The sequence below is a fragment of the Rattus rattus genome, chromosome 11, assembly GCF_011064425.1.
Source record: "Rattus rattus isolate New Zealand chromosome 11, Rrattus_CSIRO_v1, whole genome shotgun sequence".
NCBI classification, from domain to species: Eukaryota; Metazoa; Chordata; class Mammalia; order Rodentia; family Muridae; genus Rattus; species Rattus rattus.
Window position 1 is genome coordinate 30459789 of NC_046164.1, and position 18168 is coordinate 30477956.

At 42.9% G+C, this 18168-nt stretch overlaps 1 protein-coding gene across 2 annotated transcripts in view; it reads left to right on the top strand.

Annotated features, from left to right (window-relative positions):
- Positions 1-15018, top strand: part of Spata18 (spermatogenesis associated 18) — a 33465-nt gene extending 18447 nt beyond the window's left edge. Inside the window, exons 7-13 of one of the 2 annotated variants that reach the window (XM_032916360.1) lie at positions 328-682; positions 2020-2178; positions 7198-7373; positions 10479-10602; positions 12561-12680; positions 14547-14592; positions 14901-15018. In XM_032916360.1, coding sequence (XP_032772251.1) covers positions 328-682; positions 2020-2178; positions 7198-7373; positions 10479-10602; positions 12561-12680; positions 14547-14592; positions 14901-14908 — 988 coding nt within the window. In that variant the 3' untranslated portion in view covers positions 14909-15018. The remainder of the gene's footprint in view (positions 1-327; positions 683-2019; positions 2179-7197; positions 7374-10478; positions 10603-12560; positions 12681-14546; positions 14593-14900) is intronic. The other variant, XM_032916361.1, reaches the window with a different exon arrangement.
- The last annotated feature ends 3150 nt before the right edge of the window (positions 15019-18168 follow it).

Genomic DNA, 18168 nt, shown 5'->3' on the forward strand with positions numbered 1-18168 from the left:
AAAGCCAGAGACGCGGGCTGACTGAAAATATTAATTGAGGTGCTCCCAATGAAAGGGTTTTGTAAATTTGAATTCATTGGGTAAATATGTGGTGGTGTTCTGATTTCTGGAGGCCTTTGAAACCTTTGGAGACAAAAGTGTTGCCTACATTCCACTTTTAGAGGGGGAGATAATCCCCGCAGGCCCCTCCTCCACTCATATGTGTGGTGTGTGTGCTGCTAGTGTGTCCTCTGTGAAGCATACCAGGAGAAGAATACTAGTTTAGGAAGTCCAGGAAGAGGGGAAGAGTGAATCAGTCTTGTCCTGATAATTCTTGTTCCCCCACAGTCATAGGCAGACCAGGAGCCGGTCTCCTAGCCCAGGCCCCCGAGGCCCCCGAGGGCCCCGTGGCCGCCGCCGTAGCCGCAGCCACAGCCGCAGCCACAGCCGCAGCCACAGCCGCAGCCACAGCCACAGCAACAGCCACAGCAACAGCCGATCCAATAGTCCCTGCACCACAGTGGCCAAGGTCAGAAGCCCGTCCCCAAACCGAGCCAAAATGTCCAGCGTGGCTCGCAAAGCAGCTCTCCTGTCCCGATTCAGCGATGCCTATTCCCAGGCCCGCCTGGATGCACAGTGCCTGCTGCGGCGTTGCATTGACAGGGCTGAGACAGTGCAGCGGATCATTTACATCGCCACAGTGGTAAATGCGACATCTGCAGTCCTTGAGGCGGTGGGAGATCATAAAGTGAATGCTCGTGCATCTTGAAGTCACTGTGGAGGGAGGATACCCATCTCCCTATCAGTTCTGTGTCTCCCTATCAGTTCTGTATCTCCCTTCCTTCCTTCCTTCCTTCCTTCCTTCCTTCCTTCCTTCCTTCCTTCCTTCCTTCCATTATATATACATTTGGTAACTATTTGGTTTTTCATGACTTAAAAATATCGTACACACATCACATATATTAACGTTTATGTTGACCAGACATCTACTGCCCTGTCCATCACACAACACAAGACTATCTCAAATGTGTCCATGTTAAACTGACAGATACCATGCCTTTTGCCCTATATGACTACATGAGCACACAGTAGGGATATTGCTTTAAATGATTATTACTTATTGGTCTTCTGCCAGTCTTAGAAAACCAGAGGATAAGTTAACTCACCCTTCAACTTAAGTTATTTATGAGTTGCCAAAGCTGGCAAATGTCAGCTATTCCAGTTTTGTAAATTTAAAAGATACTTAAATACAAGTCCTGTGGGTGGACGGCATCTTAAGATCTCATTATAAGAATAAACATTATAAGAAGAAAGAAAACCAAACATCGTGTTAATAGGAGAGCAGATAGATTAGAAATCCTGGCTCTATTCATTTATGCCAAACGTCAGCAAAGTATGGGCCACATCTGGCTTGTTCCTAGAACATCTGGCTTGTGCCTAAGAACTAGGAATGAAGGATGGTTTTGTACTTTAAAAGGGCTGTGGTAAAAATATTAAGTGACAGAGGTGGTAGGCGGTGAAGTCAATACATTTACTGCTCAGCTCGTCATGAGAGCCTGGTTTATGTAACTAAGAGTCACTTATTGATTTGGTTAAAGCTGTATGCATTTAGAGACTGTATTTTCCTTGAGAAACCAAGTCTTACCAGCAAACACTGCATAACATGTACAGGATAAAGGCTTACTGAGTTTGTAACAGGAATCTGGGATGAATTGTTTTCTCTTAATGTCTTGGCTAGCACTACAGCATTACTATGGGGCCATAGGATAGGACTTATGGGTCTGCATTGTCCTGCTTATGGCCCTCAGAATTACCAACCCAAGGCTCACCTGTCTTAAAATTAGTGGATTGTCATGTATATTTCTACATACTTTCAAAGGTTGACAGTCGTGTATCTCACGGGTCGAAGCCATGTTTGACCAACTGTGCTTAGTCATTTGAACTCTGGATGGTGCAGTGTTGAACTCTTCCTAGGTCCTTTCTCTGAAGCTTTTCATCTCCTCTCCTCATTAGATTAACCTGCTGTGTTTTCCTGTACAGGAGGCATTTCACATAGCTAAAATGGCATTCAGGCATTTCAAGATCCGGGTGAGGAAGATGCTGACACCATCACACGTGGGATCCAATGACTTTGAGACCGCAGTCTCTGACTATATCGTTTGTCATCTGGACCTATATGACTCTCAAAGCAGTGTCAATGTAAGTCTTCCATCTCTTGTGAGGAGGGACATGTGGCTGATGACAGCTACTGATGACTCAGGAATCCATGCGTATACTTGACATTACTCGAAGCACTGGTCCCTATTGGCTGTTGTTTCCTTTTCCTCTTTCTTTCTTTCTTTCTTTCTTTCTTTCTTTCTTTCTTTCTTTCTTTCTTTCTTTCTTTCTTTCTTTCTTCTCTCTCTCTCTCTCTCCCTCCTCCTCCCTCCTTCCTTCCTTCCTTCCTTTCTTTTGCATGTATCTGCAAGTGTTTGGGTGTTGCATGTGTCTGTGAGGGTGTGCACACATCTGTAGAGGCCAGATGTTGACACCAGGTGTCTCTTTTGATCACGCTCCACTTTAACTTCTAAGCCAAGGTCTCTTGTTGGATTTGAGCTTGCTGACTTGGGTACCTTCAGCTAGCTGGGCTAACCAAAGACTCTCCAGCCCCTGCCTCTTCAGTACCAGGACAATTAGGCTTCCATGGCCACCCTGAGTTTATGTGAGTGTTGGGATTCCAACACGGGTCCTCATGCCTGCAGCAGATACTTTATCCACTGGGTCACTCCCTTAGACTCTCACGTAGACATCTCACAGGAAAACGTTCTGAGCTTTGTAGCCATATCCTTCAGGCGGATCTTCGAGATGGGGAATTAAATGCCTTACTTCTTTTTAACATAGTTATTTATTTTTATCTTACGTACATTGATGTTTTGCCTGCATGTATCTCTGTATGAGGTCGTCAGAGTCCCTGGAATCTGGCGTTGAGGCAGTTGTGAGCTGTCATGTGGGTGCCGGCAACTGAACTCGGGTCCTTGAGAAGAACAGCCAGTGCTTCTAACCACCAGGCCACCTCTCCAGTCCCGAAACATCTTAGTTATTAAGAGAGAGGGCTCTGGGAAATGAGTGCCGGTTGGATCTTGACTTTGCTACATGACTGCTTTGTTGCCTTCTGCATGCATTTAGACCCCTAGTGCCCTGGCTTTCTAATCTCTGGATGGGAGCATAGAGGTCTTTGTCTCACAGCGATAATGGGTGGGGTCAATAAAAGGAGGCGGGCCATTTGTCTAGCAGAAGTCTTGGTGCACTGCAAACACTTAATAAAAAAACAAGTTATTTTGCTTATGTTGTGGTGTAGGGAGGTATTAGCTAAGTTTTTGGCTGGTGTCTCATACATGTACTCACAAAAGAAAAGCAAGGAGAGGAGATAGCTTAGCTTGTAAAATGCCTGCCATGGAAGCATGAAGTTCCTGTTGTAAAATTATATAAAATAGAATGCTGTCTTTTACCCTCTCTAGATCCAGCACTACAGTGCCCCGTGATATCTGGTAGTTATCTTGCCAGAAACACATGTCCCAATTCTGTGGCGGCTTAGTGTCCCAGCTGCCACACACTCTCTTAAACTTAAATCGCCACATGAAAGAACACACAGCACAATAACCTCTGATCCAATTGATAAGATATAATTGCCCACCTAAACATACAAAGTCCTGTGCACATCCATCCCTTAAGAACATTCATAACAACCTGTAAAGGAACAGCGTGGAATCTTAACATCTGCCTCTTATGTTCTCTTGGCGGCTTCCTCTCTCCAGTCTCCTTCCATTCCAGTCTCCTCCTCCTTCCTCAAACTTCTCTCCCGCCCATCCTTCCTTCTCGTCCAATGACAGGCCTCCTTCTATCCTGTACCTGCCTTCACCTGTATGACAGTCCTACATTTCACCCTTTTTGTCTAATTCTCTCAAATATAAGCTGAGCACAACTATTATCATTTTGTAATTAAAAGCATAAAACATATCCAACACCCAGTCTAACACTTTATCAGTTAAACAGAACATTTTAGTTATCCATTCCAGCTAAAGAAAGGCTTAAAGTCTATATTATATCCTGGCTAGCGTGTATACTGTCTGATAACTATCTAATAAAATATGCGTTTTCAGAGTTAAACAGCCTGATAGGCTATGAGACTATAATCAGTCTCCAACCCCATCAGAAATCTGAGAATGACCAATTATCTATACACATAGGAAGCCTAACACGGCTTCCAGAACTGATCGGTTGTAGAGACAAATCTCCACTAGCACAGTCCTCTGTAGGCAACATGTGAGCACAAGTCTTTAGCCTTCTGGCCCAAAATCAACTGATAGACTCTTGAAATGTAGAAATCTTGAAGGGCTGATAATCCTGGCTTGGCAAAATTATCAGTCGACTATTCTACATAAGATATCCGTTTTGGAGAGTATTAGTCTGCAGATGAAACAGACAGTTTCTGCCTAGTCACAAAGTACTGCCTCACCTGGAGGTAGAGATGTTCAATTTCTTCGTTAAATCTGCCAAAGGGGAACTGTTAGGAGCAGATATGTCTCAACCAAAGATAAATAACTTTATATCTCATATTTTGTGGATTTCTGATGTTTTTGAAAACTATCTATCTATATAAGGTAACCTGGACTGTTGTCCATTAATTATCTTATTATCTTGAAAGTATTCTCACAAACTTAGAGCCATGAATGTTCTATTTGGCCCTTAACTACTCACATGTGTAATCAACTGAGAAGTTTGTAATAACAACAATAGAAGGACTGGCTCTAAACCTTGTACTTTTAAACTTATTCAACAAATAAATCCTATACCAAAACAAAGATATGATTTTAGCTTAGTTACCAAATGAGATTATGACTGTACAACTCAATCTAGCTAATTCCTCCCTGTTAAATTACAACCATTTCTAGATTTCTCATAAAACAACCTTAGAATAAGCACTTTCAGCTCCCCAAAAGTCCAGGGAATTGGGGCCATGACCCCTCTATAACTTCTTCAAGCTGACCATGGGCATTGAGATATCTTTGGGGCTAGGGGGTAGGAAGAATGAAGCAAATGCTGTAGCCAAATGTGTCCTGATTGGACCCTGCTGAAAGTCCTTGAGACCAGGAATCCAAGTAGGTGCACTCTGCAAAATACAACTCTCAAGACAAAAGTTTAGAATTGAGTTATCTTTTTGTTTGATTCTCTTGAATCTAGTTTTTCAGGTGGTCTCCCTCTCTCAAATCTGATCAGTATGACCCTGTGAGGTTTCCAGAGCCTAATCACACTTTTTAAAACCACTAAGACAAAATCTTTCTCCAAAAATACTGTGTTCCTTATTCTGTAACCAGAAAAGCTTGTATGTTGCACTCTCTTCCAGAGTAATAATATAACCATAAAACTCAAAGTCACACCCATTATGAAGATTAAACAATTTTTAAAAAAGAAAGTATGCTAAACAACAGTGTATGAGCCTGATAGGCTTTTGTAATCTTTTGTAATAGTTTCATATCAGGAAACTAACCCAAAATTCCTATGGAACCCATGCTAAGAGAATCTGAGCTTCCTGTTGTGGTAAATATCAAAAATAACCACAAACCCTGGCTAGCCGGCATCAACGAGTCATATGGCCTTTAGTGGGGGTAATTCATAAAACAAACTAAACACCTTCTATCAATTCTAATATCAACAAGCAACGTATCAAACCAGGACTTTAGCCCAAAATACATCGATCTGTCAAGCTCTCTACCCGGAGCCTCACATTTTTATTTAACCTTAATACCCAAGATATCTTGATCTGTTAATCTCTCTACCCAGAGTCACAGATTTTTATTTAACCTTAATAACTTGTAAATATCACAATTCTCTACTTGGAGTCAGTGACTAATTTTTCCCTATCCATGGATGAAAATCCCCATGTGATTCAGATAATCTCTGTACTCTCTTCTTAAAACAATCAGCTTCTAATAATACCTGTCATTAAGAAGTAGCCCAACTAGGGTTTCAATCCAAAATTCCCATGGAGCCCACTTAAGAAGGAATATGAGTATCCTGAAAGACTTTCTAAACAACTTTCTTTAAAATGCAGTTTTGATCTCTACCTCTCTGAGCTGTCACTATTTATCACACAGCAGGGGACCTAGAACATGTCAGCCCAGGCTGTTTCTGCTTCTTTGTTTAAAGTTCCCCAGCTTGAGACATCACATGACTCAACATGGCACTGGGCTCCTCTTAGAAAACAAAACCTTTTTCTCAACTCTTAGGATTATTAGTGGATTCTTGCCCATCAGGTTGGTTCCCCATCTATTGTAAAATTATAAAAAAAATAAAATGCTGTCTTTTACCCCCTCTAGATCTGGCACTACAATGCCCCATGATATCTGATAGATACCTTGCCAGAAACACACATCCAAATTCCGTGGTGGCCCAGTGTCTCTAACCGCCACACATTCTCTTAAACTTAAATCGCCACACGAAAGAACACACAACACAATAACCTCTGATCCAATTGATAAGTTGTAATTGCCCACTTAAACATACAAAGCCCTATACACATCCATCCCTTAGGAACATTCATAACAACCTATAAATACACAGGATGGAATCTTGTCAGCCTCCATGTTCTCTCTGCCACTTCTCCTGCAGTCTCCTCCTCTTCCCTCAAACTTTTCTCCCGCCCATCCTTCCTTCTCATCCAATGGCAGGCCTCATTCTATCTTGTACCTGCCTTCACCTGTATGACAATCCTACGAGTGCCAAGTTCAGATTCCAGGCACATACATAACATCTGGGCGAAGTAGCACACATTTGTAATCACAGCATAAGGGGTCAGAGACAGGTAGATTGAGTGGTCCATCAAGACATCTGTCATTAACCTCTGGACTCCACCTGTACCTGCATGCATATGTACACTCATGGACATGTGCCCCTCCTCCATGAACTAATAAAACCAGGAGCCTCGTCCTTGGTTGCTAAGAGCTATTTCTCTTGCTGTTAGCTTGTCATTTCTGCTCTGTCTTCTCTCTTTTTTCCTTACCAGCGAGCAGCAGCATCCTGCTTCTGTAGCATACCTGCCTCCCCTTCTGGACTGACATATTTGCACTCACACACTCTTCCTCACTGCCCATCCCATTCCCGTTGATGTTGGGATCCTCTGGATGCCGGAGCTTCTTGTCACATATCTGCAGCCAACTGATGCCATCTTTTGTTTTTCAGGATGTGATCCGTGCCATGAACGTCAACCCCAAGATCTCATTCCCTCCGGAAGTCGACTTCTGCCTCCTCACTGACTTCATCCAGGAGATTTGCTGTATTGCTTTTGCAATGCAGTCCTTAGAGCCACCCCTTGATATCGCATTTGGGGCAGACGGAGAAGTCTTTAACGAGGCCAAGTAAGAAAGACGCTCACTGTCTCTGCTCCCTAGGAAGATGAAGGGGGAAAACCTTGGGTAGAGAAATCAATAGCCACTCCCCTGCCATGAGGTTCTCTGTATCATCATCTGGACCCCCATCTTGGGCTCATTCTTCACTGAACACATTAGCATTGTGGAGAGCTAAGGAGATACCTGGGGCCTGGTTGGAGCATTGATTGCTAAAAAAAAAAATGTACCCTGTAAATACAATACAGTTTTAACGTTTTATTTTTTTCCCTGTGTGGTGTATAATGTGTGTGCACATGTGTGCAGACGGATGCTCCTGTGGAGGTCAAAGGTCAATGGTCTGAGAGAGCAGTTCTTATTGCATAATGTAGACCAGGTCTCTCAAAGTGTGGTGTGTACAGTGCAGGCATTTGCTAAGAATGCATACATCTACACCACACTCTGCTATTTTCTGCAGTGGTTCTAGCTCAGGGCACGGGAGGCTGCAGTTCACAAACACCAGGCACACTCATGCATGATGATGTGTGCAAAGGGTGGCTCTGGACTCCTGTCTAGAACCATTACAGTCTACCAAATTTTCCCATGGTGAAGATTCCTCTAAGAAGCCTGAAGTTGAAGTAATGTGGAACATTGAGTTTTGGCGAGGTCTTGGCTGTAGTTCAAGATTACCAGTTGTTTGAGAGGATAGGCCAGGCTAGTGGTTAAGAAGGACAGCTCTGGTTTCACGCTGCCTAGCTTGGAATCCTGTTGCTCTGTGATCTTGGACATAGTCCTTTGTTTTTCTGTCCTTCACTTTTCTTCTATTTCAAGGTGGTGGGATGGGGAATACTAATGCCTCTTCCCCAGGTCTGTAGAGGTCCAGCCAGGATAACCAGATGGAGCTATTAAGATGATGTCAGACATTTAGTGAGATCTCAGGAAATATGAACTCCAGGTTTTTGTTTAAGCCATAGTTCAGGGTAGGTAGCTGGCCAACATTCTTGCAAGCTTGTTGACGAGAGAGACACACATCTTTGTCTCATAACAGGAATGGGCTTTCTGGTTGGTCTGAGTTATTCCCTTGATATTCCTAGTTTCTTTCAGGTCTTTGTTCTTAGCATATATCCACTTTGGAAGAACGGGATGTTTGAACATTGCCCTGAAGTTGAGTCCTTTTCTTTACAGAAACCCTTACCACTTTCTATCTTTATTTCTTCTTTAGAATATGGGTAGTATCACTCAGATGTTCACCCATTTTGGTTTATGTAATCTGCATGTTTTGCAGACCACTGTTGGACCTCTCCATCACATGCCTTTAACCAGAGGAAACCCACTGTCTTGTGTGCCTGATGGCTGGGCAATTGAAGTTAGAGTTCCTAACTACAATTGAATTTGATTCTACTGTTGTTTCTCTGTGTCTAAAGGTCCCTATCTGTTGAGCCAACCAACCAGGGATTAAAAATACCAGGAAAAAATATGAACACATATAAGCTATTTTTCTTTGTCATTCCTTAGTACAGAGTAATAGTTGTCATATCTTATTTATATTGTATTAGGTATTATAAGTAATCTAGATGTGACTTGAAGTATGCAGGAGGAGGTCCATAGGTTATAGAAAATATAACAGCATTATGTATGTATGTATGTATGTATGTATGTATGTATGTATGTATGTAGTATACACATATTGTAAACAGTCTTACTCTGTAGCTAGAACTAGCCTGGGGCTTGTTACTTAGATCAGACTGACTTTAAGCCCAATCCATTTGCCTTAGCCTCTTTAGTGTTAGAATTACACGTGTACACCACACACCCAATCTATGAGACCATTTTATGCAAGGCATGTAACTATCTGTGGACTATGGTGCTGTTGTGTCCCAAAGCAATCCTCTGTGGATACAAGGAAGGGGACAGTGTGCTTTAGGAAGTCACAGAACACACCAAAGCATTTGGTACCTGGCAGCCTTTTTCAGGAAGCAAACACCAAAATTCCTTTCTTAGCCTCATGCCTCCACAGTCTTCCGAATGGAATGGGCTGGAGACTCCTTGACAAGTGGTTCTGATGCTTGGGTGGGCACTGCTCTCTGCTGAGTTTTCTTCTTAACGGAGGGTCAAAGAAGTGGATATAGGCAGCTCGGCTGAAGTGAGCAGCAGAGAGAGGCCCCTTTTAATCCTTAGTTATCCCTAGCTATGATGTTAGCTGTTATAGAAGTACTTTCTAAAAATTAGCCTCAGAACACATCATGGACTCATTTTAAGTAAAACTAAGCTTGCTATTATTGTTTGCTGTTTGTGCCTTGACTAAACCATGTATTTCCTCTGTTTGGATGCTTAGCACACCTTCCATCCTCCGCCACGCCCTCGTGTGTTCATACTAAATATTATCTTCCTACACTTGCATTATTGCTCCGGCTTATTGAGCTGTTCTATTGGGTACGGGTACTGTCACCTGTGGCTTTTTTTCCTTCTGCCTGCCTTTGAGTAAGTTTATTGTGTTTTATTCAAGACACTGACAAACAGGTTGACTTGTCATCAGATTGGGGAGAAGCCTGATGAGATGAGTCAGTGGTTAAGAGCATGGGCTACTTTTCTACTGTAATCCGAGCTTCAAGGGTTCTCCCCAGAAACTGCACACACACACACACACACACACACACACACACACACACACACACACACACACACACACGGGGAGAGAGAGAAAAAAAGAGAGAGAAGGAGGAAGAGGGAATGAAGGAGAGGGAGAGGGAAAGGAAGAAGGAGAGGGAGAGAGAGATCCTAACATTTTCATCCAGATACTCATTGATCTGTTAATTATCCATCTTTGGATATGACCGCCAAGTCATAATTCAATTTATCTATTTAAACACTTCTTTAGATTTCTTTTGTTTTGTTCACAGAAATAGCATGAGAAATGTTAGGAACTATAACAGTCTGAGAGCACATACCATCTCCTGAACCAAGGAATGAGGGCCTGATCACTATTTAGATCTAAGCTTAGTCAAACATGGCATTTCAGTTGGGTTTCCCTAGTTATGCTACAAGACACTTACCTTCCCACTGGTGGCCACACCTGGGTTTGGTTCACAGTATGGAAAACAGTTTCTTACTATCTTTGGTCTCTTTGTGTTCCCACAGGTACCGCCGCAGCTATGACTCGGACTTTACGGCTCCCTTGGTCTTTTATCACGTGTGGCCTGCTCTCATGGAGAATGACTGTGTCATTATGAAGGGAGAAGCTGTCACCAAGAGAGGGGCTTTTGTACGGTGGCCTTGCATAGTGACAGTTCATCCCCAGAGTTTGCTTCACAAGTTCGAGACTATTTATAAACCCAAAGAGTCTATAAAAGAAGTCGATAGAGTTGCTTGATAAGATCTCATACAAAGGAGAAGGAGAAATGGCTGCTTATTTATGGGCTGTCCCACAATTCTTTGTAATTCCCCCGGCAGTGACTTCATTGCTGATGTTGGGTCTGAAGATGGAGCTAGCTATGACTCATTTACCTCCTCCATCTTAGATGTTGACATCCCAATTATCCACTTGGGGGAACTTATACATTTATTCTGCTTTTTTCTCCTTGGTATGATGTGTATGGAAGGGAAGGATGGAGGAAAACAGGACAGAGGACGTGGGAAGAAAGTCATTTGGCTTTGGAATGGTGCTTCCTATAGTTCTTGCTTATAGATGGTTTGAACATCTTGGAAAATTAAACAGCCTCCCAAATGGAGCCTTTGGTGTGTGTGTGTGTGAGTGTGTGTGTGTGTGTGTGTGTATGTGTGTGTGTGTGTGAGTGTGGTGTGTCTGTGAGTGTGTGTGTGTGTATGTGTGTGTCTGTGTGAGTGTGGTGTGTCTGTGTGTGTGTGTGTGTATGTGTGTGTATATGTGTGTGTGTCTATGTGTGTGTGTCTGTGTGAGTGTGGTGTGTCAGTGAGTGTGTGTGTGTATGTGTGTGTATGTGTGTGTATGTGTCTGTGTGTGTGTGTCTGTGTGAGTGTGGTGTGTCTGTGTGAGTGTGTGTGTGTGTGTCTGTGTGAGTGTGGTGTGTCTGTGAGTGTGTGTGTGATATGTATTACTGTGTGAATGTGAATGTGTTTATATATGCCTGTACACACATGTGTGAGAGTGTGTGTGTGATATGTATTACTGTGTGAATGTGAATGTGTTTATATATGCCTGTGCACACATGTGTGAGAGTGTGTGTGTGATATGTGTTACTGTGTGAATGTGAATGTGTTTATATATGCCTGTGCACACATGTGTGAGAGTGTGTGTGTGTGGCTCTGTGCTGGGATTCATGGCCACAAAACCTTGGAGATGCACATGCCATGATGTAATATTTACTCCAGCCTTTCCTAGACAGAATCACATGTATTCCTAGTGGCACCCCTCTGCCCAGAACAAAGCCAGGGTGGTAGATTCTGTTCCTGTCCTCTGAACTGGGTGACAGAGAATTGCTTTGAGGCTGAACATAAAAGGGGATAGGGCAGTTTATTAAAAACAAACTTAGGATAGTGGTGAGTGCTTTACAAGTTAAAATACCATTGTAGTGACAACTATCTTCATTCGAAAGAGCCGAGCCTATCAAATTTGGACCTTGTCTCTCTGACAACGTGTGCTCTACAGAGAATATTTTCATGAAACAGGATTCTTGTCCTTATAACTCTCTGTTAGAAATTTTTTTTACTAGTGGAGTGCAGTCTGGAAGGGAGGGAGGGAACTCAGTCACACTTTCTATGCTCAAGTCGGGTAGCTATTTTCCAACGATCTCTTCTCTCTCGTCATGTGTGTCACCCACACTTGACCTTTTTATTGATTCACAGTTAAAACAGCACATGCATTTGCTGTAGAATCTTCTTCATATGGATTCAGTAGCCAGTCAACAGAGGCCTCTTAGTGAGTCCAGTGACATTTCTTCTGTAATATGTATGATCTCAGGGTAGCATTGAGGTGCTAGAGATCTAAACTGAATGTACCACCCAAGCCAGAAGTCAAACGTGATTTCTAATGGCTCGCTCTGAGAAATACTTACCTGAGTGGGAATCAGCCTTGAGTTCATTATGGTGGGATTTTACTGCAGCAAATATTGGGCATTGCAGGAAAGAATAGGAGGAACATTGTTCACACTGGTGATGAGGGAAGGGCTGTCCTGCCACTAAGGCCCGTGGTAAGCCACATCTGCTCTCACAGACTCATGAGTCTCTCTCTGTCTCTCTTCGCAGTGGACCACTGTGCGACCAGTAATGCGATGCCGTAGCAGGAGCTTAAGTCCCATCTGTCCTCGTAGTCGTTTCGGAATAAGCACGGTACATTCCTGTGTAACCATTCCTGCAGATGACCTTGTATGATGATGCTTTTCTAAGAGGGGGTGATTGCAAATCCATAAGTAGAAAGGGAGACTGTTGCCTTGATTTGACTTCCTACGTGATTTCATTTCATTCTATTTTTTTACACCATTATGACAAGAAGTTTAGCATTCTAGAAAGAAACAGAAGTGCTTGTTTTTTTCTTCAATTTTCCTATTTCATTATTTCAAGGAATAATAGACTTTACTTATCTAATAGTTTTATTCTTTTCATCCTTGAGCAAGGTGTTAGATATCAGTTGGACATGTGGACATGGGGCACTTGAGTCACGGATCTGAGCAGAGGTCCCCAGTTCCTTTAGAAATCCATACACGAATTTGAGGAAATTACATAGAGATCCTTGACTGGAATAGTTCCTAAAAGACAGTTAAGGTATTAATTTGTCCCCAAATTCAAAGTAGGAAAGATAAAATTAGTTGCTAAAAATTAGTTGATAAAATTAGTGTATCAATGCTTGGAAAGATTACTAATCTTCTATTTAAATTTGAAAAATTATATAAAAATCATTTTGAAAACTCACAGTATTTATATCCCCAAAAACATCACGGTGACCCATCTTTGTTCATTAACTCACCAAATAACCTTCAATCAATGTCTGTGAAATGTGGGGCTGGACCACGATACCCATCTGCTATCCTTTAAGTGTACGTGGTTATTTGTATCTGTGTTGGGCTTTGTTCTCAAAGAGGATCGTGATGCAGGTCAAGTTGGGAGATCCAAGGGGTGGCACGGTATGACGCAGTCTACCATGCAAAGATGCAGGGGTGGTGAGGAAGCAGCGCACAGAAGCTGGTGTTTAGTTTGGTCTTTTAGGATGGACAGATGTCACAGAGGGAGAAAACCACCTAAGAAGTGCCAGGGGACTGGAAAAGCTACAGAATAGAGGCAGTCCTTTTGCTCTTGGAGATTTTACAAAGTGTAACCACATATATTCAGGAATAAGTATGTTTAGTAGGTTGAGGAAGGGCTCATGTATTTAGTGACGTGATAAATGAGAAGGGAGCCTTAAGAGCCTCCTGATGGGATATCTCTCTATCCCAAGAGGAGACTGTGTATCCCCAGTGTTTGCTTCACAAGGACAGGGTGGTTTACATATTAGAGTTAGTAGATAGTCCCCTAGGCCCTGGGGGCTTGAACTCTGGACTTTCAGTAGAAGTTTTATTCAAGGGGAGTGTCCCCTGCATTGAGTCCTGAGACATTTCTGAACCCCCTTCTCTATCATTCTTTGCCTGGGAGAACGACATAGCATCAAGTGTAGATGAGGACATAAAATATATTCTCAAAGATGAGACTGAGCCAACTTCTCTCTGTCTCTCCCTTCAACAAAGCTAGGCACCTACAAGATCAAATGTCAATACTGTTGGTCTGCCTCTCAGGCTTAAATAAGGCCTCAAATTTTACAGAATACAGTTTGTCTTGGACACTATCCCTTTACCTAATATGTTTGAGACGTTGGGACAGGAAAGAGGCATGTAGCTGGTATCGGACTTGAAGTCTCAGTGTGGTGGTAGTTTCTGCTTAGTGAAGGTGAGATTTGAAAAGTGTTTCTTTCTTGGATGCCCAGAGCCTTCCTTAGTAGGGCAGGGTTTTGAGCTTAATGTCATAATTTTAGTTCTTATTAATTATGTTAAAAAGTTTCCCTTCTATTAAGCCATCGAACCCAACTTCCAATCAACAATATAATTTAAATCAAATTACATATACATTGACTTATCGAGCCTAGGAAGACACATGCCATTCAGCCCCTCAGAGAAACTAATTAGCTAATTTTAAGAACTAAGCAAGTCTAGGTAATCCATGCTCTGAGCTTGTGTAATCCGCATCGTTCTTTTACACATCTAGGTATCTCGGAGTCGAAGTCCTTCGCCAATAAGGTGTACATTCGCAAGTAAGTGTGATAACGAAGGCTGAGGAAACTTCCTGCTTTTTAATTATTCTCTGGCACGCGCCACACTTTGGAGCAAAAATGGTTATTCTTGGGAAATATCTTTTCTCTCCAATTCGCACCGTTCATTTCATCCCTGGGCCCTTTCATGGACGATGCTTGGGTAGCTCTCATGAGTTACAGGAAGAGCATCCTCCACAGAGAGATTTAACCGAGGTGACCCAAGATTGGTTATTTCTTTTCAGTTAGGCAGCTCTGAAGAAAGTGCGGAACATGACCACAGTAATGAGCTGTCCTTTTTTTCTCCCTAGGGTATTAAAACCACCAGCCACATCCGTTTGCCGCAGTTGGACCAGCCAGCTTCCCCAGAGTATCCACCCACCTGCCTTGTCTGCCTCCGACCTCGTTAAACATGAAATGAAAAGGCAATTCATTCTGTGCGTCACTGCTCACAGAGCATTCCGTACCGTGGTCAGGGCCTTTGTAACACTAGGTACATAGCAGTCCACCTTATTTTATAGGAGAAAATTCCATTAATTTCATAAAAACGATTATTTAGGCATATAGGATCATATTCATTTGAACACAGTCCATTTCAAAGGTATGGACTTCCCCTCCTGAAGCACCAGGGGGCTCTTTCATAGCAACTCTGGGAGCAAAAATAGAGTTATTATTCAGCTGACTCCCAAAGAAAGGACAAGAGATTTTAGTTTACAGATCAGCCATTAACACTCCCATTGTTAACATCAGAGTTTAGCCTCCCAAGAAGCTTTTCGTTGGTGTCCTGATCCCCTCTTAAGGGTTCAAAGGCAGCCATACCACTTACTGGAAAGTCATTCCAGTTCCACTTAGGGTAAGTGGAGACAGTAATAAGACATGAATTTAAAAGGATAGAATTAGTTAGCTTGCTTCTCTCTTTGAAAATGCTTGTGGGTTTTCTATTTTATATTCTCTCTGTCTCTCTCTGTCACTCTCTCTGTCTCTGTCTCTCTGTCACTCTCTCTGTCTCTGTCTCTCTGTCACTCTCTCTGTCTCTGTCTCTGTCTCTGTCTCTCTCTCTGTCTCCCTCTCTCTGTCTACAGATGCCATTTAATCAGTTCAGATTTGAAAGCTATGGCTTCAAGGGTCTGAGAACTAACACCCCCTCACATATTTCCCCCTTTATGTCTTTCTTGTAATATACACAGTCAATTAGCAAACTTAATCAATTAACTAACATGCAGGCTTAATTAACAAACGAAACAGTTCATAGGCAGGCAACACACTACAGATAGATCAATGTGGCGTAATAAAAGACACACCAGATGGGGCCATGTAGGAGTTTCCTGCAGAGTGCTGCTGCAGTCAGATATCAGTTTGAGACTGGTGTTGACCATGTGCTGTTTTCTCCTAATAAGGAGTTTTAATGCACGTGTTAAGCATAAAGCTTACCTGCACCATCTCTCCACCTACATATCTAGTTGTAATCGAAGACCTCCTATGAAAGCCCTCTGGCTAGAGGACATGCGCTCAAGGCTCCCCAAAAGGGGCTTGGTTTACCGATTTTTAATTGGAGTTAATTTTTCTTCACTGCTTCTCTGTGATGTAGTTGGGAGTCCAAAACATGGTAGAAATGGACTATTCCTCTCCAGATAACTAAGGTTCCTTTATTTTTCTTATTTTCCTTTCAGGCCAACCTTACACACATGCCACAGGCTTGCTGGTCTAAGGTCAGAGTACAAACCAGCAACTGATGCTTTAGGGCTGGAACAAACATGCAAAATGCAACCTCTCCAAGCATCTTGCTCTATGCTGGAGGGCGGGAGTGGAGACCTCCTTTAGTCTCTGCTCCTTGAATCCCGTGAACAGCAGCTTATTCTGAGGCTTGAGTTTTTCCTCTTTGTGTGTGTGTGTGTGTGTGTGTGTGTGTGTGTGTGTGTGTGCGTGTGTGCGGGATAACAGCACACACAAATGGTCCCTCCTTCCCCTGGCTAATCATAAAGACACACAGCCATAACCCCATGATCTGGGAAACTAAGGCTGGACTTCAATTCATAATCTCTCTGCCTTAGTTTCCCAGATCATGGGGTTATGTCTGTCTGTCAGTATGATTAGTGAGGCCTTACTTCACAGGTGCATGCGTGCACGCACACATACACACACACACACAGACACACACACACACCCAAAGAGGAAAAACTCAAGCCTCAGAATGAGCTGCTGATCACAGGATCAAAGGAACATTTTGTACCCTGGTAACGTTTGTTGCCCATTGGCCATTAACTTGGTGTGTAGCCTTGAGCAAGTTACCTGACCTCTCTGAGCTCAGTTTCATAATAGAAAGAGCAGACTGGATAAAAGTGAGCGTTCTCTTTAATTTTAACAGACTCATTGCTTTACATAGCAAAGCATTTACTCTGGATATTCTGGAATATCGACCGAAGTTAGTGCAACCTATATGGCCATACAGACTGTAAGGGATTTTTATTAAAACTTTTTAGTAAGGAACAGGCAAGGACCATCCTTGAAGGTAAAATTAAAGCATTAAGTGATCAATTCTACCCAGTATCCACATGTGAGGTCACAGCTAGTGCTACACATCAGCACGGATAACACCATGTCGGTGACTTTTGAGATGCTGGGCTATTCTTGATAACATTTCGAGTGACAACCAGTCTAACTCGACTTAGACGGCTCCAGCATTCCTGAACAACCGAATGCATGTTAAAACTGCAGCGGCACCCAATACAGAGACATAGTGCAGTTATTTACTCTGAATCCTATGGGGCCACTAACTATTCCCCAAGCATCAAATTTGAACTATAGCCACACAGGGAAAGCCAAATAGTCAAAAGTAACCTTTGGAAAGCATCCATAAACCCAAAGAAGGCTGTCCTGTCCCCACGGTATGCGGGTGCGGAAAGCTGCAAAGCTCTTGTTTCGTACTGAGTCAACGTGAGTGTTTGTGTTATTATTTGGCATTTAATAATAAAATCGCAATAGAGTTCTTCCTTCCAGACTCCTTCCAGGGTTCGGTGGTGCCCCCTACCACCAGGTTCACTAATCCACGAAAGCGAACCGCGACCACACATTCAAGTAAATTCCGACTGTACCCTGCCGCAGGTTGACCTGGGATAGCTTCAGCTCCTCGGGGAAGCATGGCTGCCTGCTGTGTTTCCCTATGCACTGCTGCTCTCACCTCTTCAGGACGCCCCCTGTGGAACCTGCTTAGCTGTCTTCTACCTACATTACTGCAGTGGCTACCACAATAGCCAGGACTGGAACGTCTGTCTGCCACTTATGTAAGAGTAAGGATCTACTCGTTTCTTCTGTTTCTATTGGTACACAGCACACCGGCTCTGTGTCAGGTTGCCTGTTTGCAGGGAATACATGTTATTTCTCAGATTTTGAACTATACAATAGATATGTAGGGAAAGGGCTGGTTTTCATGGAGTTTACTGTCCCGTCTAGTATTCCTCGGCGACTTTATTGTCATAAAGAACAGATATGAACACAAAAACGTGAAGCTGATGAAAGCTGGGCTTGTGGCAAGAGGGTTCCCAGAAGTTTGAGGCCAGCTCTGGGCTAGTGCATTGTGGC